At 38.6% G+C, this 24,911-nt stretch overlaps 1 protein-coding gene across 1 annotated transcript in view; it reads right to left on the bottom strand.

Moving 5' to 3' along the window:
• CERK (ceramide kinase) overlaps positions 1-21,235 on the bottom strand; it is a 43,106-nt gene extending 21,871 nt beyond the window's left edge. The window contains exons 1-6 of the mRNA XM_082280267.1: positions 20,973-21,235; positions 12,192-12,305; positions 10,875-10,997; positions 9,082-9,207; positions 8,500-8,563; positions 4,301-4,446 (exon numbers count right to left, since the gene is read on the bottom strand). Of these exons, the coding sequence (XP_082136393.1) occupies positions 4,301-4,446; positions 8,500-8,563; positions 9,082-9,207; positions 10,875-10,997; positions 12,192-12,305; positions 20,973-21,111 (712 nt within the window). The 5' untranslated portion in view covers positions 21,112-21,235. The remainder of the gene's footprint in view (positions 1-4,300; positions 4,447-8,499; positions 8,564-9,081; positions 9,208-10,874; positions 10,998-12,191; positions 12,306-20,972) is intronic.
• Positions 21,236-24,911: the final 3,676 nt, after the last annotated feature.

Here is a 24,911-nt window from a genome sequence, read left to right as displayed (position 1 = left end):
AAGTCAAGTCATCTGCAGAACAACAGACTGACTTAAAGAGAAGCAGTTCAGAAAGACTTTGGTGTAGGATTTTTTGGCAGATAATTGCTTCAGCATATGTTCAGTAACAGAGACAACAAAAATGGATTCATCCAATAATGGTGGATTTTAGACAGGAAATGAACCTCACAAGAATAAGTAATATTGACTTAGTTATCTCCATGGCAGGCCCACTATATTAAATTCAGTATTTAGCCCCAAGACTCTAATTTCAAGAAGTTTAATGGATTTAAAATGCTGGAGGAGAAACATAAAACATGCACTTCCGATTTCAAAGTGGATATACTGAACTTTGAAATGAGACGCTAACTAAATGGCAAAGATCATTAAATATTACAAGCATTGTAGCTGAGAAGGCTGTGAATAGATCACTTGGAGTAATTAAACAAGAAAGATAGCTTTTATGGCTATTCTTTAACACATTTTTAAGATAATTTTTACACTCTAAATAACAGAAATATGAGTCCAGTCACACTTCACAACTTGACTTGAATCTATTTTTTAACTTTGTGAGTGAATCCTCCATCTTTTCTCTGTATTACATTCATATAGGAAGCCTGCACTGTCTTTAGCATTCTTAACTTCTACAGTGACATATCAACAGTCTGATTATAATCATACTGCATCCTTCAATCCTAAACATTACAGAGCTGACCACCAGCAAACAGAGTGATCTGGATACACTAGAAGCCTAAAATCACTATAGTTACTAACTTTATGTCTATTCTTTACTCAATATTCCCAACTGCTTAGATTTACAGCCCAGGGTGGGTTGCAGACTTAGTTTTTTGAATGAATGCAATAGTATGTCACAACACAGAGTGAAGTGAGATATTTTTTTTTCCTATATGCTAAGATCATTAGAGTATTTAATCTAGTAAATTCTTTCTAACCAAAAAAGAACAGCAGTTGACAGCTTTGTCCTCCTATTCTACGCAAAGCGTAATAAGAACAGCAATTTACTTTGGCTTACTCCAGAGGGTGCAATTTTAATCCTAAAATATGTGGATGAAACGTCAGCGTCCAAGCTGTACCAGGAATGAGTCTCTGTTTTTAAGTTCTATGGAGACATTACTTCTCTGAAGGCAGTGAGACCACATGGCTGAATGTGCTTTTAAGGCCAGTAAGAAATAACTGGTTTTTAAGGCTGAGAGGAAGAAATAACTAAGGAGAGGTTTTCAGAGATGCACTACAGCCTCTAAGTACTCTTAACAGCAAGTCCATTTACAATGGCAAACTCAATTTCCACTGGCAGATTTGAAGAATGGCTGCAACTAAGAGAAATTCAGAAGTTAAAACTGCCACTTGAGTAGAAGTCTTTTATTCACGTCAACAAAAACACAAGTTATTTCATAAAAATGTTCCATAATGCATAAGAATAAATGGTATTTTTCAACCATAAGACACACTAAGGAAAGACGCTGTCTGAAAACTGACAGCTGTTCAAGAAAAAAAAAAAAGGAGCCAAGCAGGGACTTGCTCCAGAAAGTTAGAATCATGATTTACAAATAGTATTCAACATTCAAAAAAGAGAGCCTGCACAATGGAGTTCTGCTATGAAATAAAGCTTATTACTGGAATAACCCAGTCATATAGGTGAGCGTTTTAGAATTAAATATCTTTCATTTGTAATTTTGAACCTTGTACAATTAAATTGTGAGTCTCTGAGCAAAGACTGACTATCTGCTGAATTTAGTGCTTGTTTGAATACAGAAACTGTTCAATCACAACCACAAACCACAGGCTGCCGCATTTCTCTTCACACGACTTGATATCAGGAACTAAATGATAAAAAAGGGGAAAACACTGATCTACTGTTGCCTTAACCCAGGCTCCTGTTAACACTGAGTAAACTATCTCCATGTATCAGAAGACACACAGAGCTTTAGATCTTCGTCTCTAAACTATGGGTAGTCTTTGTTTTCAGTATCTATCAATGAGTTCTTAGGATTTTTAATAACAGGCTGGTTATAAAGAAGTAGAAAGGAGATAATGGATGAAGTTTTACATTTGTATTTTGTTACTACTTTTGACTTGCTGTGTTTCAGCACTACCAGCTCAGTTTAAAAAAAAAAGTTCTTCTTAAGAAGAATTTCACTTACTTTTGGAACAGACTTCTTGCACTAGTGATAGAACTAGGCGATCTGTTGGGGTCAATACATGGCCAGAGCTCCATAATATCAAGCAAAGATGAAGAGAGAACAGATTCACCATGGGCTGGAAAAATACAAACCAGAACAAAACCCCAAATCTTGCTGCCTTCAGGGTGGGTTTAGCTATTTCATACTCAATTTAAGGTCCCTGTAATGACTAGATGTGCTCAGATTTGACCAGTGACTTGACTACCTTTTTCAGTATATAAGCACTTTCCCATATATACCATAATGGATCATTTTAAATACTGTACAATATACAAACAGATCAAGAAATATATTATCCTCTGTATTTCCAAACAATTAATAGAACTTTAAGGCCAGCTTCCTTATACATCATTATAAATAATTTCTGAGGGATTTGAATAATGACTTGGAGAAAATATTTGAACTATAGCACTGATTACAAGGCTGTACCTCATGTCAGTTCAAGGAGTAGAACATACAGTATACATTCAAATAGCAAAAGGATACAATGGACAAAACACAACAAACAAAACATTAAAATATGTAAGAAGTGACTTAATACATGTTAACAAAATTAAAATGTCAGTGAATATCATACTTTTTGGGTGCAATTGGAAAAAATGCATTAAGAAAGTGTTGAAAAAGCAAGGTTAGTATTTCCTGAGGACAAAGAAATAGCTCTTAATATTGATATTCTGTTTTTCCAATTGTATCTTCTTATGGTCATATATCACCAGTAGGCAAAATCTTCTGAAACCAATCATGTAAGCAAAAAAACCTTTCGTTCAAGAAATTTGCCCAAATAAGAAAAAGGAGGAGTAGAACACTTCAAGTTCTATTCTTGTGAAGTTTATTATACATATTGACTTTAATACAAAGCTTTAACAAATAAAACCAGAATATACTTAATTATAGCAGGAGAGTAAAAAACCATAAGGGGATATTCACATTGCAACTTTTAGACACCAAACATTTATTGTACTCCAAGCAGAAAAGGTTAAGCTTCTTGCAAGCAACAACTCAGATTGTTTGGGTCTGGAGACATTCTTCACAATCATGTAAGTAGTATAAAATTAGTTACCTATAGCTTGAGAGTAGAAACATTGTAGTTCACTTGCTGTATTTTTACAACCTATGCTAAATTTTCTCAGAAGCCTCTATTTTAAGTCTAACCAGAAGCTCACAGTGTTTATTTTGTGTCCAGCTGTTTAATTTAAAGCTCAAGCATCAGACAAGAAAAGAGAACAGCATAGAAAGGATACTGAACTGTCCATTTGTACTCCTACAGATACTTCAAAATTACCGATTCTGTTAAAGAGTTACAACACTTTATTCAGTCCTGGAAGAGAGAGCAAACTTGTTAATCTGCTTTTGAAGGAATCTTTGAGGACCAAATGGGCATGATGAGGTAACACCTGGGACACTAGATTGAAAACAGCAAGATTGATCCAAAGAACGACTTTGTGGTCAGTAATAGCAATAATAAAAATATCAAAAAAGACCTCAATTGAAGAATGAGTTCTCTCAAATGACAGCAGTCAGGACTGCCTGAAAAAGTGGCTGACATTAAGAACTGTGAATGTGTAGCACCTCTAACAAGAGGCAGAAACTGCAACTTGGTCTGGAAAACAAGAACTATTCCTCAGCTGTAGTTGCCCTGTACTTGCTGTGAGAACAAATGGAGGAAAAGAGAGTCAAGGAAACTCAGCATTTGTTTGGAGTTTGTCAGACCAGTGGGAAGCTCTCATTACAATTCTAACTAAATTAGTGAAGGATTTGGAACTGAAAAAATATTTATCTGGTAAATTTCTGTTTAGTAAATTCCACTCCTTAACGTGTTTAGAAGGGTATTACTGTCAACATCTTATCTCATATTAATACACAATAAGCCACAAAAAAAGAAGTAGTAATTAAATTCTAAAGTTATACATTAAGACTTGATTTCCTTTACAAAATATTCTTCCTAAATAAAATTGCATGTGATCAATAATTTTACATGGAAACAAACAGCTTTACCTAGGTGTCTTTATAAAATATCATTGCTCAGCTCTTACACTTAGGCCTAAATTCAAGAAGTTATGAATAAGAAAAAAATTCAAGAATGAATGAATAAATTAAACTGAAAGTTAACCCTTTCTTACCAGCAGGAATTATGCCAATCCTTATATTGCACTGGACTAACGATGCTTTGGGATTATTTTGGTCTATGCCAGAGTCCTTCTGCATTCTTCCAATGAGACCATGCATCACTTCACTGAACATGCCGTCCCCACCAACACAAACAACACTGCCAGGAAACACAAATTAGAATGCACACTAACAGTCAATAAACAACACGGCAAGTGTTCTACTTAGGGCATGCACTGGGCACACCAAAAATAGTTGTTCTATTCTCCTCCTCCATTTTTAGAGGATAAAGTAGCCCACAGTCAACTAGGCAATTAACAAAAAGAAGAAGAAAATTTTCAAGCTTCAAAACTGCAAATGCACCTAGACATATCTGGAGCGTTAGGAAAAAATGTTGGAATGCAACTGGCAAAAATCTTTATCCTTTACTACTGTGGGCAGACAGACAAATATCAGTGGAAATTCACTATACAAATAAAACACTGAACAGGACTGTACATACAACTTTCTAAGTACACAAAATGGAAACAGGGTACCTTTACTAAAAAGGCAAAAGTTGATACTTGCCACTTCAGGCAGAAGTTTATTTTACACAGTTTAGTAGGAATACACATTATATGAAAGTCAAAATCCAGAGGAGTGCATGCATCCTCTTTCCAATGTGCTGAGATCCCACCAGACAGAAGTCATGTATATCTACAGAACCATTCGTAATCAGACAAAGTTCTCAATGTTACCAGATGCAAAACTTTGTTTCAGAAATTTAATTCAGGTCAGAACTGGTACAGCAGCTACACAGATCCTCAATATGTTAAAGCTTAGCAGAGAGTCCACAACCAAGCAAATACTAGGAAGTAAAGCAGTATACATTTAATGAACAATAAACAAATACACTGTGAACTCTAAGAGCATAAACATTCTTCAACTGAAAAACTAATTCAAATACACTTTAAAGGAACACATGAGAAATCCAGAGTTACACATGTAGTTCCTAGTACTTAAGTCTAGGAATGTGTACTGTTATCTATAGCAGTAATTTCCAACTCAAACTAATACTCTTTCACATCATCAGCAACAGATATTGCATATTACTTATTTCATAGAACAAATTAATTTAATTTTTAAGTATAGATCATTTAAATTTAGTTATTCTATTTTTAGCAGGTAGAAAGCTTGATAAAAACAGTCTTTTTTTTCCATGAATGGAGAGGACAGTCTTAAAAATGTAAACTCTCCAACTCTAAGTCAAGACCTAGGAGACTGAGAGAGAAGGAATAAAAAGATATTTGTTTTCAATTTTTAATGTTTTTTTCTCTTCTAATAGCTTAACTACACTATTCCTCAATTTTAGCCTTATCTTTCTCTGCAGACTCAAAAAAAGAGGCTAAAGAAACAAAAACTTCCCTCGTCAGCTCATGGCCAATGTTGTCTCAGTACTAGTTTGCTCAAAGCTCCATCAATCCTGGCCTTTAAGACTTCCAGGGATGGGGTATCCATAACTTCTCTGAGCAGCCTGTTCCAGCGCCTCTCCACTCTCACAAATTTCCTCCTTAAACCTAGTCTAAACCTGCCCTCTTTCAGTTTAAAGCCATTCCCCCTTGTCCTATTGTTACATACCCTTGTAAAATGTCCCTCTCTAGCCTCCTTCTAAGTCCCCTTTAGGTACTGAAAGGTGCTCTAAAGTCTCCCTGGAGCCTGCCCATCTTCAGGCTAAACATGCCCAGCTCTCCCAACCTGTCTTCATAGGAGAGGTGCTACAGCCCTCTGATCATCTTCTATAATAAACACTACATCCAGGCTCAGAGGAGATAGTTACATGAATGTCTATACCTATCAAAGGTAAATATGATAAAGAACTTCACATATGCAGTAACAGCACAACCAAATTCATAGCAAACATCAGAAGACTAATGTACAAGTCAGACATGTGCTGCACTTATGAAGGCCCCTAGTGAAGAATGTCTGAAAGAAACTGAGCAATTCTTACTCTTTGGCTTTATTTTACTAGTGGGCAAACATTTCACTTTTTAGATAGATGATAACAGCAAAGAACATCTACTAGAACACTTCAGAAGCTAATCCACAAGTCCAATGAGTCTTTAAAGAACTGCAGTCCCTTCTAATCTCAACCATTCTGTGAACTAACTCAAAAACTAGGAAAAAAACCCCAATCAGAACAATTTTACAAAGGCTTGTGCAACAGACATAAGATAAGAAACCACAGTGATACATGTCACTTACTCCAAACATGGCTATTACCTGCACAATATTACAGAATGTTCTAATTGTTCTGCACAGTGATGTACAAAACCCTGCGATATTGTAACCAAATGAATAATTTAAGTAACTGTGCTTAAAGAAAAGCTGTTCTATTACTGAGCTATTAGCTTACTACATTCACCATAAGAACTTCCTATAAGGCAAAACAGGAAGAACAAACAGGAAATATGCATAAGATATTTAAATAAGCTGTCTAAAATAAAAACATTTGAAAAGCAGCGAAGCAATTATCATTAAGAATCCTGTATCTACTTGCAGAATTCCATGTATGACTTTGCCAAATAGGGAATCTGGAGATCAAATGAAGAAATTCATCACTGAATGAAGGGAAAGCCACACATCAGAACCAGTCTATGAGGACAGCTGAACAACAATTAGATGCAGGAATCCAAGGAACCTTTTATTGTATGTAAGAAAGGCCAAACTTGAAGAAACACACATTTATGTGGCTCAACCATTTTTAAAAGCTTCCAAATGACCATGTGATCTGTTATTTAAAAAGTAGTTTTAATTCAAGAAGTCCTTCCTAACATCACTGTTAACCATAGAAAAAGAGTTGTACATGATGCACAAAAGTCAGGCTTGGAAAGACATGCTGCAGATCCCAAGCAAACTGCCATTCAGGCCTAGCCCAGGAATAAAAGAACCATAAGATTCTAAAAAGATGCAGTTCTCTGGTGTATTGTTTATCTTGGCATATTAGAGAGACAAAACAAACAAAAAAACACCCCAAAACAAAACCAAAAAAACAAAGGAAAAGCAATTCTACAGTACGAGACTTTGAATCTGCCAAAACCACTTCAGATATCACCACAATTGGTCACTGCCACTTGCTGTAAAAAAAAATTTGCTAGGAGTGAACATGGGCTCACTTGCCTCCCTTTCTGCTCTGTATTGAAATTTCACCAATCATCAGTATACTGATTTCAAATCGAAAATCAAATGAAAAGGAAAAATCACAACTAACTAGCTTTTTCTAGGATCAGTGTTTCCCTTCCTTGAACTTCTGAAAAATTAAGAAAAATCATAGTATAGACAAAATGGTTTATTTAAAGGCAACTCATTTTTAAGCAGGTGAAGCCTGGGAACTCAGCCTATGAATACAATTTCCCAGCATCATGCCCTTACTCAACACAGACAATGTAAATAGTAAAGTACTACAGCAAAAGTACTCTGGAAAGACCTAATGTGTTTTCTTTTTGCAACTTACCAGTTTAAATGTACCTGTCAACAACCACGAGATATCATTTTAAAATACTGTAGTTATGAGAGTTTATCTGCATACATTTTCAGACTTGTAACTTCTTTCATGTCATGAACTGGAAACTGAAATGACTAGCTTTTTTATTAAAATATTCTGCTTCTACAGCAGACTTAATAATGGAATGCAAGATCACCATTCAGTCAGGTCTTTTTTAAAAGCAGTAACTTCACAACGGGAGAAATGCAAATAAAGACAAACAATGTAGCTACTATTGAACAGTCAATATATAACAAGAATAACTACCTGAAACATTTCTACACAGTTCATGTTTTTTACACACAGGCTGAATGCCACTGGTGCAGTGTTCTGAACTCATGTATTTCAAGACCACAAAACATTTCTGGGTAGTTTTTGAGCTATAACAGAATGCTCAAGTGAGCAGAATTAATCTTACATTCATCTTTTGAACATAAATCTCATGCAAACATTGTTATACTACGCTTGAATATATTGTGTTGAACAAGTTTACTGAAACAGTTTTGTTTTCTTTTTATACTCATAAATGTGGATCTCCTACAAAAAGGAACATGCCCCAGGACTTTCAGCTGTTGCAATAAGTGTATTAGTAATGATGGCTACTATTTTAAATGAGAGACAAGAACAGGCCAATTACATAATACATCAGCTTGAAAACAATTAAAAAAAAAAAAGGCAAGTAAAGTTACTTACCCATCATATTTATAAATATTAACTTCAAATAAGTTGTCCTTGGCATGGTTAGCATGTTCAGTTACTATGAAGAAATAAACACATTAAAATTTATTATTAAAAATACTACTACAAAGCTGCATATAGTACAGAATTATAAAAATTAATTCATTAATAACCATGATTCAATTAGCAATGTGACCATAAAACAGCCTGTCCATAAGATGTGTCTCAAAAGATTTTTGCTAGGGAAAGAGTTGAAGGAGACAGGCACAGTAAATAGGAAAAAAATATTTCACTAAAATTGTGCATATGATCAATTAGTTTTAACAGTGAAACTAAAAATGAGAAGAAAAGCAGAGTTTAATAAATTAAGAACTCAAATAGCTCAGGAGCACCAGAAGTTTTAATCTAGTAAGCAGAAAGCTGATAGAAGGTTGCAATTTATCTGGCTACCTATGTTTTAATTAGAACACATTCTCTACGACTTTGTTTCATTTCCTTAGTAAGAAAAGTAACTAACAGAAAGAACTTAAGCTACTCAGGGATGTTTTAAAGAGTTCATACTGTGCTTATTAGGAAATTAAAATATTCATTACTCACTAACAACATCAGTGGATATAGAAGCCATACTGAAGAGTGGAGCAACTTTCTGTTCATAAATCCTCTTCCCTTGTCTTTTTCCTCCATAGGGATTAATATACACAAGCAAATGCTTTGGTCTAGACTCTGCAGTAAGGAAAATCATAGTAGGGCAGCAATAGCAAAGGCACTTGTAAGTATCATATTTACATACATTTTACATACATAAAAATACTTTTACATTCATTTACTTAAACTGTCTTCTTACTTTATTAACAGGGTTAAAATGCATTTCCTTTCTGTGATCAAGTTACAGCAAGAATGCCTCACAAAACTGCAGGCTGCACAGCAAGTGCTTGGCCTACAGTGTTAGTTACCCCTCCCTCCCTCCAAAAACACCTTTGATATTACTATCTCAAATTTGTCCAAACAGTTATGGCTTTACACTAGTAGTGTCAATGAAAACAATTATTACACCTCTGTATTAACAGATATACAAAACAGTAATGCTTGCTGCACCTAGAAAACCTCCTTTTTTTATGGAACAGACAAAAATCTTAACATCTATACTTCCTCAGACAGCATTCTACATTATTACTTTAAAAGGAAAAAAAATCAGATTTATTACATAAGCATGCTATTACAACAAATCCACCCAAGCTAGATAGACTGAGTGGTTTAAATCTGCCAGGCACTTAAAGCATTATTGAATCTATCTGAGAACATATTCCCTTTCCTGAAATAGCTTGTTACCAATAAAATGAACAATTGCATACAAATGGAATTGACTGCTCAGGCCACAGTTCTCACAGGTGTATTGATTTGGCGCACAACCCCCATTTTTTGAAAAAGACAGATATCTTGTGTAATGTAAACAAAACAAAAACATTAAGAATGTTTCCACTGCTTGTTCAGAGGAGCTTTTCTTAAACTTAGTAATTTTTAGTCTGTGAGCCTTAAGTACTTGCTTGAGTCACACTGTAGGTGTACTTGTATCCAATCCCTTCTCCAGCTCTGTATCTCAGATCTACACTGTAGCGAGCTCATCCCTAGTCCTGTCTCCAGGTCCAGCTGTTCTACTCCAACCTCCCTGGATGGACCCAATTACTTTACCTCACCTGGGCTGTAAACTGGACCTGCTTCTATTCCCATCCCTGTTCTGCCCACCCTGCTCAGAGACAGTGGGATGCTGGTCAGCAAGGGCACTGCCTATGCCATGATCACCCTTGACATCCTTCTGTCATGGAGTTACTCTGCTCCTGCTGCTTCCTGACATCTATCAAGGTATCTCTTTCAGGAATAACTCCGTCAAAACTTTTAACCCCCCATGAAGCAGATGTCCAAGAGTCTCAGAAATTATTAACAGGAACTCTTATTACATAAGACATTTTGTTGATGACAGAGTCTAGAAAGGTGAAACACACCTATAAATCTTTCAATTGCTACAGTCCTTACCCTCAAATCTCTGGAGTACCTCTAATCCCTGAGCTTACATCTCCCCATTACTTTTTCTGAAGCTACAGTCATTTAAAGCCTCTGCTAAGCTTCCAGTGTGTCTCTATTTTGTGAAAATAGTTTATATCTGGGCAGAATTATATGACATCTACAGTCCTGACTGATTAAAGCACTCAGTACAACTTAGTGAATATGCAAGATAAAGTAGCTGATAAGGAGACACTTCAACTCCTGGCTCCCTCATTTTGAGCATAAGCTGCTCTTAAAAGTTAAAAAAAGCAGATATATCAAAATAACATTGGTTGATGTACAAGCCTACAAAATGATGGGGCAAATGTTCATAGTTTATTCAAACTTACTCTGCATTTCAAGTAATTCTTTCAGTGCCTGTATCCACTGATTACATATGGGCTCATCAACACACCAAAATGTCATATCACTGCACCGCCAGCGGTGATTTCGGGCTTTCTTCACATAATACACTATTTAAAAAAAAAAAAAAAAAAAAAAAAAAAAAAAAAAAGTATAATGAGATGGTTCTGTGAAATGAAAAATGCATTTCAGAAAGATCTCCAAAATACTGACCTGTAATTAACCTCCACTACACATTTCCACAAATGACAGAAGCATTCCGACGAACAGCACATTTGTAGAGTCCAAAGGAAAACATAGATGAAAACACTTGCTCTAGGTGTCTGCTTATAGCAGACACCCAAACACAGGCTTCTTTTTAAAGAAGCCATTTCTCATCAACTTATTATAGACAAACTTGTTCAGAAGTTCACTGAGCTTATGTATTGTCTGTATTAAAGTCTGCAATATCTACATAAAATGCCACAAGCTTAAGATGAGAAGCCAGGCTGGCACCAGCTCTGATGTAACCAAGGGTGAATTTCATTACATAACGCTGAAATTTGAGAAAAAAGTTTTCTTGTGCATTAAGACCTTATACTTACTTCATCTACAGTATCTCAAATCACTCTCACTAGGGGGCTAAATGTGAGGAAAGTACTGCACAACATATAATTTTGGCATGACATCTTTTTAGCACAGAAGTCACCATTCCTTTCACAGAACAGACATTTATTTCTGGCACTTTGTTTTAAGAATGCAGTCAATAATACAAATAAACTTTCGTGCATACATCCTGATGGTTAGGGGTAATTTAAAAAACCCCAAACATTTAGGGCTCTTTTTTTCAGCCTCTCTCAATTTTCTAGTCAAGTAGTAGAAAGCAGGTATCCTGCTACAGAGTCATTCAGCAGCAAAAAGACATTAGAGTAAACACTCAGATTAGTTTGAACTTCATTAAAAGCAACTAAACAGAGCATGTGTTCTTAAAAGAAGAGTTTTATCTTCCAAGTAAGGATCTTTAAATGTAAGCCAACAGATTTTTGGTGGGGGTTCTTTTGGTTTTGTGGGACTTTTGCTTGGGTTTAGTTCAGTTTGGTTTTTTTGTTTGTTTTTTTGTTGGGGGTTTTTGTTTGGTTGGTTTTGTTTTTTGTTTGTTGTGGGGTTTTTTTGTTTTGGATGATTGGTGTTTTGCAGGGTGGGATTTTTTTAAACACATGATTTCTTTTAAAAAAACCCAAAACTCTAATGATTCCTTTTGAGTCTGCCTTAAACTGCCTTCAGAATAAGGAGGACAAGCACCCAGAGACTGTTATTTGCCTTACCCGTGAAAGCATGTAGCTTTGCCATTTTGTGCCATCTGCCAATGTTACGTTGTTTCTTGTTGAACTCAGTTTCTTCTACAGCAATGATCTCGGAGATTGGTACAAAACAGTTTTCTGTATGAACACAAGATCTTACGTATTAGAATCTTCAAACAGCGCCTGAATGATTATTTCTATACCTAATATGATACAGACATGATTAGAGCAGCTGCTCAGTAAGCACAACCAAGAGCAAAACTAGCAATTTTCTGAATATTTTCGATTTTCTTTTGTCTTTAGTCAAAGCACATAATCCATAACCACCTATGAAATACCCAAGACAGTAAGTGTCTATGATTTGTCAGAAAATTAGGTATTTCATGTATAAAAATATTTTTGCATGAAGCCAAAATCCAGCAACATTGATTTTAGAGTAATTAAACTGCCCCTTCTATGAGGCCTAGTCCAGATACTTGACAGTGAATAGCACAAGCTATTTCAAAGAATGTGCAACTAAATCTACTGCACAGACTACAGAGGCTATTTGTTATTCTCAAGTAAGTAGCTGGCTTATGAAAGAAGGGCATTCATATGAATTCTTTAGATTTTAAATCCCACTAAGCTTTTAAACTTTAGTATATCTTAAGAAGAGAATTCCAGAAGTTAGGTTCACATACTGTGAAATATTTTCCTGGTATCAACTTCAAAACGACTTTTTTTTCAGAATGAAAGACCTCTTGTTCTTAGACTATGAAATAATTTCCTCCAACCTTAATCTTTTTTCTCTTATTGTTCCTAAACATCATCTCAGACTTCTTAACTCCTGTAAAATTTTGTCTCATTTTCATTACTGATTTCAACACTGCTCTGCTTTTACTTCATCTAAAAAAAGTGAAACTTAAAACACATGCTTTGTATTTATGTACAAGCAAGTGCTCTCTGTATACATACACATGTATAAAAGATTTATATTGTTACAATAGTATAGTCTCACATAAATAATCTCTTATATAATAAGAATTATAATATACTGGCTTCTCTCACATATACAGAGAGAGTGATACTAGGATATTAAGCCCATAAAATACAGACACTAATACCATTGTTCCTGGGGTTTATTCCACATTTCATTTTCCTCACTATTTTGCAGAGGTACAATGGTAGTGGTGAGGAATGTAAAATGAGCAAAAAGTTTTCCTGACCCCTTCACAGTGATGACTGCAATTCATTAGCCACTAATTCAATTCCATTTTTTTCCCCCACCCTATTTAATTGGTTTAGTCAACAGAGTCCTTACAATCATCACAGATATCAACAATTTGTGGACTGCTCACTCAAGGGGTTTTGGTATTTGACATGATTAGTGTCATGGTGTCACTCATCTAGTGATCTTATCTTCTCTGAAGTTTTTTTGCATGATTCAAAAGAAATTTAGCCTTCAAACTTTACACTGAACTCCTTTAGGAATCCGGCTGTATTTGAATGTTTCAACTTAAAAACAAATTTTGGCTTATAATAATTGCACTTACTATATTTAAGGCATGATAGGGGAGTGCAGCAGTCACATAATGTTGGATTAATAATATTAATATCCAACAGCAGGCATGGACTCTGAGATACATGATACGTATAATGTACATATGCACCTGTAAGACTATATCTAGTATTGGACAGTAACAGTTATTTTAATAGACAGAAGATCTGCTAAGGGATCTCAATGTGATTATTAACCATTTGTCCGAGGAAGAAGAAATACAGAACAGACATGGAACAATAAAGGAAAGGAAGCACATTCTTTAGTCATTCTTCCCCAAAATTCAAATGACAGTGCTCTAAAGAACATTTTTGGAAATAGTCCGTCATAGTGCATACTTATTAGCACGTATACTGGGAGCAGCAACTGAAGTCATTGTCTTATGAGGCATTTTTTTTATATAATACAGCTGTCCAACTGTACAGATGGCTAACAGATTTAAAAGTACTTCCAAATCTGTATCACTGAAAGCATTTCTTTGGAGTACATACTTCAGTACACATTACACAGCTTCTATTAACAACCTTGAAACCACTTCTAAAGTCTTCTTATTCTGTGTTCTCCCTCTGACAGTTGCATGACTGTTTTGATTTTCAAGCAAATCTCTTCATAGATGTGGCAAAAAAAAGCAAAAAGTAATTATTTTTGTTATATATGTACATTTTTTTAATCTTATGGCACCAGAGCTACATATCTGAAAAAACAGATTCCTGAAAAATGGGGGGTGGGGCGGGGGGGGGGGAGGAGGGAAACACCAGAGGAACAAATCCCACCTTCTATCTGTAAATCTTTGGATTTGGTGAAAGTCTGAGGAGTTTCTGTTCTATGAATACCAGCTCTGCCGATTATACCCCTCAGTACTACTTAGCACCATAAAAGCATCAAGCAACGCCACTGTCCTGACAGTGTACTCCAATCTTAAGACAGTCAAAACCACACACAACTGAACCCAGTAATTGCAGATGGCCAGAAAGATGCAAAGCTGTCTCAAATAACATGTGTTATTCAGAACATTCCCTACCGCTTAAACAACAAATTCTAATGTGCTTGAGTAGAACTCAAGAATTTCTATCAATCCAAATATCTCTATCACCATTTGACTTAGTGCTACACACAATATTATTTAATCACAGTGCAGATCAACTACTTAGTCCCACCCTTCCTCCTTTTCCCCAGAAGGAAGAAGCTTTCAGTGTGAAGCAGAGACCTTCAGTACGAGCCCCACAGTCCTGTTCCTATAAACACAAAGTCCTCATCTGCTGTTTAGTCACCAAAACCTGCCCCATGAAAACAAGTACCAACCCAGTCTCTCTTGAAGGTTCAACAACGTTCACATACGTACTAATTATAGTCCTTTCCCACACCTATTTTTGCAGCATTTACCCTATTATCAAGCAGCCTGAGATATTTATTTCACTGACAGCATAAAGGTGTTCACTCAAAGGCCTTCACCTTTATGTGTTTCTCCCAAAACATGGAAAACCTTATTGCCACATTAACAAAACAAATACACACAAAAAAGTTGTTTACAGAAAGTACTACAAGATCAACATTAATGAAAAAAGGTTGAACTATGCACTCAGACAATACCAAAGAACTTTACTCGGCTCAGTCCAATTTATTCAACCAAGTAGCACACAACAGCTTTTAGGCAAAATTTTCACCATGATCAATATCTAGAAAAATAGAGACAAAGAGCTGACCATACAGAAAGGGTGGATGAAGGAGCATGGGGGGGGAAAAAAAAAAAAAGAGTAAAAAAAAGCCAAACAAAACACACAATAAACAGGTGTCAGTCTTCTCAGCACTCTGGCTGTGCCAGTCATTATTCATTCTGGGTCACAGTGCTCTTAATCTTAACATTCTTCCTAAATGCAAACTGATAAATCAGCAAAACACTGGATTAGATGCACACTACTTTTCCCACATTAAGCAAATGGGAGGGGAGAAAAAAACCCCACAGAAATAAAACCAAGGTAAGCACACTAACAGTGGGCTTTCTTTGTGAAAAATGCAACCAGCAGTTGGGAAGTGTGTTTTTCTGTGTTAAGAAAGGATTTTTGGTGCGTCATTCCTGTCTGCCACTCCCACAGAACACTTCCTGAGTTTATAAGCAAACTCACTCAGAACACCTCAGTCAAGACTTGTTCATTCATCACTGCCAGCTACGTATCCTACAGAGCCAAATTTCCCCCTCAGAAATGTGTTAGCTCAAAGCAAACTAGACACATGCACAAGCATAAAAACGTTGCTGATCACAGCATTTGGTTTACTCTTAAAATTCAGCTGAGGCCCACAGATGCAGTGGCATTTAGAATTAATTTAAACTATTAGTATATTCTCAGGACTTAAAAATATCAACAAGTAAAAATCTGGGATGTAGGTTTAAAGAAAAAGTGTATTTTCAGTCACTTTGAAAACTAATTTGCTGTTACCCACATGAAGGGTCAAGCTTTCAGGTTTAAGATTTGCCTTCACCTAAAAGCAAGAGAACAGGAACACTTTCTATCAGAAGGTACATGGTACTATATCAATCATGCCCTATAGAAAGCTGTGTTTAATAAACACTAGAGTAAGAGAAAGTAGGATATAGAGCAGATTTACAGACAATTCACATCCTAAGTGAGGGGGAAGAAAAAAGGTATCATGACTGATTTGATTCAAAATTGTGGAGGAGTCACAGAAATAACCAAAGACCACAATTTCACCATACACTGCCATGTATAAGGAAATCTGCTTCTTTTATTTTAAAATAAATCTTCATGTATTTTGTAAACCAATAGACCAGTTTCTACTATGATTACACAGCTACCTCACATCACATGAATCTGAATCAAAGCACAGCAATTTGAACTTGGGTCAATTTGAATATTTAAATCATACTATTGAATGTCTTCCCACTGTTTCATTTCCAAATAACACCTTTTCTACCCAACTATCAATATTTCAATGATAAAGCAGGGAGTAAGATGCACTTACTCACTTTAAGAGGGGGTAACAACCCAGCAAAAAGATGTATGCTAAAGAACATGTATTGTTTAATGTAGTGTCATCTCTATTTGAATAACGTATCTTCCAGAAGACAACGCATTCCAAAGAAGCAGTGCCTGCTGGAGCAATTATTTCCCACATCTTACCTGTGTGATGTAGTTGTGGCATTGCCTATAGAGAAACATGGTTCACATTTCAGCACACACCCACTGCCAGATGGAAATGACTGATGAAAAATGACCTTGACTAAGGATGTGCCAACACACCACAGGTACCAGGTGCTGGACAGACCTTGTTCCCAAGCTGGCCCACCCTCTGCTGTCTCAGCACCCTGTTTATCAAACTGAGCTTTATTTAGAATCCACCAGAATAGCATCAGTCCTGTGAACACTAGTACTGAGGCTTCCTCAGGCAGTTGCTTTGGAAAGGACACATGGAAGAGAATTCTGAAATACAAAGGCTTAAAGAAAGCACACACCGTAAGTGAACACATAAAAGTTCAGGGTCTAGTTTGGTCATCCCCTTCATGTTTGTACTTTAGAAATTAAGAAAAAAAAAAATCCTAGAAAAATGACAGGAGAATCTCATTGGGCATTTGCAATGCCTTAGTACCAGGCACAATAAAATCTTAGCCAATGCTTCTAAAATACCTGTAAGTATATACATACAATATATACTCTGCTATGAATTTGGTATAAAAATTTTATCACGTGTTACTTGAGAAAAACCTGACTGTGCCATCAGCATGAGGGAAATAATAAAATAATTTAGCTGACCAGCTTTGCATACACTATTGATGATTAATGACTAAATCTCATGGAGAAGTGTTACAAGGCTGAAAAATAATGTTCAAAGAAAATTTGAAGATGAAGGCATCCCTAGAAAAAAAAAAGATGCGTAGCTGAAAGTAACAGAGAAACACACGAAAATTTACAGGTAAAAATTTCCATCTAAGTTCAAACATGTCTAACCATCAAAGAACAGGAAACAGGAACCTGATTACACTAAAGACAGAACTCAAAACTATGACGCTGTTAAACAGAGTCTAACAGAAGGAAATAAATTGTATTTAGGAAGTTAAAAATATGCCATGACTTGAACAAACATTTGATGTTTTTGTTATTGTTGGTATCTTCCAAATGATAGCATTAAAAAGAATTCTCCTGAATTAATGCTTCTTCTGCATTTTAACAGAATAGGATTTAAATACATACATATATGTATGTAAATATCACTGTACAGTGATGAGAAAATGTAAGAATCTCCTCATACTCTGTAAAACTGTATTGTCCTGGACAAGAGGACAAAGTCTGGATTGTTTCCTATCTGTTTCTGATTTTGGATACAGCAGGGAAAGGTAAACATTTCAACACTTCTACAATACACCTAGCTACAGCTCTAGTTCTTTGCATGTGAAAGTCTGAAAACCTTGAAAAAACTTACACCAAACAAATTTGATTTATATAGCTGAATTTAAGACAGTAATAAATGCTCAGAACACAAGTAGCCCGGAGTTTTTACAGTTTAAAGACAACTGCTTCACTGTAATAACTACCTACTAAACAAGAAATACAGCACTTTTATACTGCATAATTTAGGCTGTATTTAGACACAATGTAGTCATGTAGTCAATGGCTAAATGGTAGAAAGATACCAATCTTGGTCAAGCAACTCTTCTGAAATTATAGGCTTCTAACTAACTACCTTCCATATGATTAAGTTTATTTATATACTGTCACGTATGCTGCTCATATTTCTAAAATAATTGCAGAGAACACAATGAATCATCACAGGTCTTAAAAAGACCTTAGAGTCAACAAGGGAGCAATAATAGAAAACTGTGATGATATTAAAGCACAAGGACAGGGAACACATGAATTAATCAGGGTGTTAAGAAGAGAAGGTACATTATCTATTGTACTGCTCCCCACATAAATTATACCTGTGCCTCCAGAACACTTAGGCATTTCTTTCTCTTCTCTTTTCTCCTTCAATTCCACATCACATTTTCCAAAATCTTGTAAACAGCTGTCCTACAAGACAGCAGCTGCACTCAGTAACCACACTTGCCTCTTAAGGAATCTCCAGCTGGGTAGTACTTCAGAAACTGCCTCATAAAGAATCTAACTTACTGTATCCCACTCTCCTTCCACCACTCCCAAAATTCTGACAGTCAGAACATGCTTCAGGGCAGGTTCACACTCGGTTTGGTCTACCAGGAGCAAGTCAAGAAAACTTACAACTTAAAGAGTAGTAAAAATTCACAACTGTAAGCAGCTGTAAACTTTAGAGTGCTAATGAGAGAGCTAGTGTGACTCTGTGGCACTCGTGCTTGATCTAAAGGAATTCATCAGACAGGAGAATGGCACTCCCCTTGAATTTGCTCTGCCTACAGATCAGTCAGCTAGTGACTTTGCAAAGGCATTTTCAGAAGGATTTTACACAATTCAACCAAATTATCTCCAAAGTAGGAGCTACTTTACCTAGTGGGAGCAATTATCCCAGAAGGCCTTAAAACTTTCTATTTTAAATTTAAGATCCAGGTACCTTTATCTAGACTAATTTTGTTTCATTTTGAAAAGTATGCAGCTTATTTTTTGCAACAATGTGTTAAGCTTGGCAGAATTAAAGAATCAATTTATCCTCAAAATCTTAAGGTCTTTTAATTGAGAAAAGTTCAGGAATTTTTGACTACTTTTTCCATCAGTACTGCTGATAAACACTAGATTATGTCAAACTACTTGCACAGTAGCATGGGAAGGATAACAAACTATTTTTATATTATGAATAAGAAGGGTTGTACTTAAAACATGACCAAATCTCAGTTATGTAAACTGTAACACCAAATTCTTACAATTCTTGAGTTCTCCTTTTTTCCTCACCTCTTGAAAAAAGCCTCAGGCCAATAAGATATATGATAAAATCTGAAAAATATTTAACAAAGGTACATTGTAAGAATGGAAGAATTATTTAACTTTTTAAGTTTGAGGACTTGCCTGGGATTGGAAACATCTATATTCAAACCTTTCTCAGATAAAACTTCTAGTCAGCCTTTCTATTATTAGTTTGTCTCAGATCCTGCAACCTCTAAAATGAGGATGACAGCAGTTTGCAATTCTACAGTAGCTGCTGTGAAAAAAAAGTCATTACATATTTTCAGACGTTCACAGTCTGTGTTAATATGGCTACATTAACAATGGGAATAACTACTATATAAAACCCCCAAAGTCGAGGACCCTGAAAAATACCACTTAAAAGTATAGCAGAAAGTTCGACATGCAGACATTTTCAGAAGTTAACCTGATCTTTTTCAGGTATTTTCATCAGTGACTTCTCACATTGGCAGTTTTGTACATCCACACTATGCTAACTGCACAAAAGGGGAACTATAGACATCTTTGTTACACTGCAAACTAGCAGCCTACATTAAATATTTCCAAACCAGTAAATCACAAAAGCTAAACTTTCTTTGTAAAATTTCCACTAAGCCCCTGAGTTTTTAAAATGCTCAAGAAAAAAAATAAGGTAGTAATTGCCTGAGACACAGTCTCAGTATGAAAGTGTTTTTAACCACAAGTCTTGTTGTAACTAAAAAAACAAAACTGCTTTTAGTAAGTCTCTTATGTACTGCTACGATTACTTTAAATACATTACAAACTAGACGCTTCTCCATACTCGCGGAGCCAAGAAACAATGGGGTTCAGCTGACCAAATCTGTGTTTTGCCCAGCCAGCTGCGGGGACAGGTGTTCCCCCGTGCCATCAGGGGCACGCTCGGGACAGATGCTCGCCCGGGCTGCTCCGCGACACGCGGGACGGGCTGCACTCGCTCGCAGGGGCAGCGGCTCAGCCAGAGCAGGTCTGGGCTTTGTTTCGGAAGGCACAGCCCGACCAGTGTTCAGCACAGCCGGCTGTGGCCGGGGGCAGTCCCGGCTGCATATCCCCGCTTCGAGCGCCCGGCCCAGCCCGGCGTGGGACTGGGCCACCCTCCGCCTGTCGGACACTGAACCCCAGAGGCGACGCGAAGGCTCCCGCGCGCAGGAGGCGCTCACGCCGACACGGCGCTCCGGATGCTCAACGCGCTCCGAGCGCGGAGGCACCGCCGCGGGCGCCAGGGCAGCGCGAGCCGCAGGCCGCCCCCGCCAGCACCGGCGCCCGCCGCCGCCGGGGACGCTGAGGACGCTCTTCCCCCGCCGCCGAGGGCAGGCGCCCCTCGGGCGGCCCCGGCCCGCCCCAGGCCGCGGCAGGTGCGCCCCGGTCCCCGCCCGCTCCACTCACCGCCGGCGCGGCGCGGGGGGCGGGGGTCGCGCCAGGCCAGCCGCCCCCGCTCGTCGTCTAAGGTGACCTCCCAGGAGCGCCGCCCCAGCCCCAGCGAGGACACGAGCCGGGGCCGGCGGCCGCCGGGGAGCCGCTCCATGGCCGCCGAGAGCCCGGCCCGCCGCAGCCGCTACCGCATGGCCCGGCGGAGCGGGCGGGCGCCGCGGGGCGAGCCCAGCAGCAGCTAACGGCGCCCCCGGCCCGCGGCTACCCCGGCTGGCCCGGGCGGGGCGGGCGCGGCGTCAGCGCTACGCCAGCGCCGCGGGGCGGGGCCCGGCTCCCGGATCGGCGCCGGGGCGGGCTGAGGCCGCGGCCGGGGCAGCGGTGGCTGCTCGGAGCTGCGGGGCACGCGGAGGGCCCGCCCTGTTTTGTCTCCGTGCCCCGCTGCAGAGAGACACTGCCCTGCCACCCGCGTCAAAGGCTCGCCCGCCCCGAGCCCCCTGCTCCGGGCAGGGACACCGGGGCTGACACCGTAACGGGCTTGGATTGCTTTCGTGGGGTTTTTTGCGGGACAACGAAACACCTATCTCAGTGTCGATGGACTCCTCCCTCTTTCCCTTTAGACAGTGAAAATGCAGTAAGTAAATACAAATGTCTGGTGATACAAGCCTCTCCATCTAACTTCACCTCCCTTTACGTAAGAACGTTTTGGGTTTGCCGTAAATATAGTGTCAGTAATTCACTATAATAGAGCTCTTAATTCTTTGCTGCCTTCCCTCGTTGCTGTTGCTGAAGCGTATAACCATCAGCATCCTATCAAAATACACGCCAGACAGAGCAGTAGTAACTCCACCTCCAACCTCCCTCCAAATCTGAGTACTTCCTACAGTTTAGTGGAAAATGTCTCTGGTCTGTTCTTACCTGGGTCCAGCCCAGGGCCAGCTTTCCAGCTGGCTTTGCTCTGGCTGAAGAAGCTTCTGCACTTCGGCTCTGCTATGAAGCTTATAATATACTCACATTTCACTCACATTTTACAAGGAGGAATAGAGCAAGGCGGAATGACTTTAAATTGAAAGAGGGTAGGTTTAGATTAGATACTAGGAAAAAATTCTTTACCGTGAGGGTTGTGAGACACTGGAAGAGGTTGCCCAGAGAAGCTGTGGATGCCCCATCCCTGGGCCAGGTTGGATGGGGCTCTGAATAACCCCATCTAAGTGGAAGGTGTCCCTGCCCATGGCAGGGGGGTTGGAACTAGGGGGTCTTTAAGGTCCCTTCCAACCTATTCCATTCTGTTATTCTATGATTTCATCTCCTGAAAACAAATGAGCTAGGCACTGTCATCCAAGTTACATGTTGAAGATAGTCTTCCTGTACAACAAATACTATTTATCATCTATCACAGTCATTCCAACAGTCTTTCTTCTGGCCTTGAAAGACATGATGTTACCTTTATTGGTGAACAAACCTAGGTATGCCACGCTTCCACAATTTCAAGGAACACTTTGTCAGTTGTTTTGTTCTTAACATTTTTGGATCTGTCCCTCCACAAACACCTGTAGAGCTCTTTATACTGAGGCTTAAGGTTTGTTGCGAAGATCCATTGGGAACATTAGTCTGCCAAATGCAGTTCTGAGCAGCCATTAATATCTCACTGGTTCCTTGTATTTTGCCACCTGCATCATCTCTTATCATCCATCTTGCACTTGGATGGTACAGTGGGTTGACCCTGATTGGATGCCAGGCACCCACCAAAGTCTATTGCTTCCCTCCATAGCTAGACAGGGGAGAGAGAATGCAACAAAGTGCTCATGAGTGAGATAAGGACAGAGAGAGATCCCTCACCAAATACTGTCACAGGCAAAACACACTCACATTAAAGATATTTATTGAATTTATTACTAAGAAAATCAGAGCAGGATAATGAGAAGTAAAGTAAGACCTTAAAAACACCCTCTTCCACCCCTCCCTCCTTCCCAGCTCTACCTCCTTCCCCTGAAGTGGCAGGGAAATGGGGAATAGGGGTTACAGTCAGTTCATCACACATTGCTTCTGCCACTGCTCAGGGAGGGGAGTCTTTCCCCTGCTCCAACATGGGCTGCCTCCTACAGGAGGCTTTTGCTGTTGAACCCTTCAGACATGCTCCTAGATTGAATGGATCGCTAATTAATACAAAACTGTTATCTTAAAAATAATACACAGGGTACTTATTTATAATTTCTCCAGTTGGAAAAGTAGATTTAATCGTTTATAGCCTACAGTCACCAGAATCAATATTCTTACACTGTGATCCATGTTAGCTGAAGAAGTAAAAAGTTAATCCCTTTCACCACTCCTGCCTATCATGGTTTCCTTTTATTCTTATTAATTTGACAACTCTTTCTTGCTTAGTTAAGGCTAAAGTCTTGAACTTTAAAATAGAGAACTGATAAAATATTCTCTGGTCTGTTAGAAGCCTACTAAGGTGTAATAGCACCACTAGCAGGAATGGCATTCCCCATCCACAGTTCTTACTTGTTTAGATAAGAAGAAGCCACTTATTTCTTCCTTGCACACTGTTTTAGTGTTTTGCTCACAGAATCCCAGAATGGGTAAGGTTGGAAGGGATCACAGTGTATCATCTGGTCCAACCTTCCTGCTCAATCAGGGCCGTCCTAGAGCACATTGCACAGAATTGCACCAAGATGATTCTTGAAAATCTCTGGTGAGGGAGGCTCCACAACTTCTCTGGGCAATCTATTCCAATGCATGGTCAGCTTGACAGTAAAGAAGTTCTTCCTCATATTCAGGTGGAACTTCCTCTGCATTAGTTTCTGCCTGTTGCCTCTTGTCTTGTTGCTTGGCACCACTGAGCAGAGCCTCGCTCCATCTTCTTGACACCCACCCTTCAGATACTTATATACATCAATGAGGTTTGCTCTTACTCTTGTTTTCTCAAGACTGAACAGGCCCATCTCCCTCAACCTTTTCTCATAAGAGAGATTCTCCAGTCCCTTAATCATCTTTGTTGCCCTCCACTGGACCTGCTCCAGGAGCAACATGTCTCTCTTGTGTTGAGGAGCCCACGATTTGGGATCCTCCATGCTACTACAGGAATGTCTTGCAGGAATTCTTACCAGTGCTTTGTTGGGTCTGCTCTGGTACTCTCTGATAGTTCCCTGAATACCAACATATGCATCTGTCCCTAGTAAGTAAAGGTCAAATTTAAGCCAACACATTTTTTTTTCAATCAGTTTTAGTACTTTATGTTTTTCTTCCCTGATTGTAACACAGAAAGAATTTCTAGAGGATGACTGATTTAGTAGACTAAAACACACACATCAATTATTGTTTTACTACTTATTACCTAAGCCTTTAATTAACACTGAGGGGACATAACTGTGGATGCAGTGATGCCAGTAAATTGCAGGATTTATAGCCTTGGCAGTAAAGATGTTCCATCACAGGGCTCCACCCTGAGAAATAGCATGGTTTTAAAAACACCTTACTTTATTCACTGGTCCAGAGAGGCCACAGGAAAGGTTGCAATTGTAGTTATCTTGGGAACAATAATACGTTATGTAACAAGTACAATTGGTGATGTCGAGTGGGAAGAATGCATGAAGGTAACACAACTTACAAAGTTTATTGCTGTGATCAATTTACTACCTATCTAGCAAACGACACAATGTTTAAAGCCAAATTTCTCTCTTCAGTGTCTGATTCTAGAGTAGGTCATTCATCTCAAATGACACCAGGTTAAGCAGTGCAGCTGTTACTCCGGAGAGAAGGGGTGCCATCCAGAGGGATCTTGACAGCCTTGAGGAGTGGAGCTTTGCAACCTCAGGAAGTTCAACATGGGAAGGTGCAAGGTCCCACACCTGGGTCAGGGTAATCACCAGTATCAATATGTGATGGGGGATGAAGTGATTGGGAGCAGCCCTAAGGAGAAGGATTTGGAGGTACTGGTGGGTGAAAAATTGG

The sequence above is a fragment of the Coloeus monedula genome, assembly GCF_965178545.1.
Source record: "Coloeus monedula genome assembly, chromosome: 4".
In the NCBI taxonomy this organism is placed as follows: Eukaryota; Metazoa; Chordata; class Aves; order Passeriformes; family Corvidae; genus Coloeus; species Coloeus monedula.
Note: the sequence above shows the minus strand (reverse complement) of the source record. Positions and strands in the feature narration are given on the sequence as shown.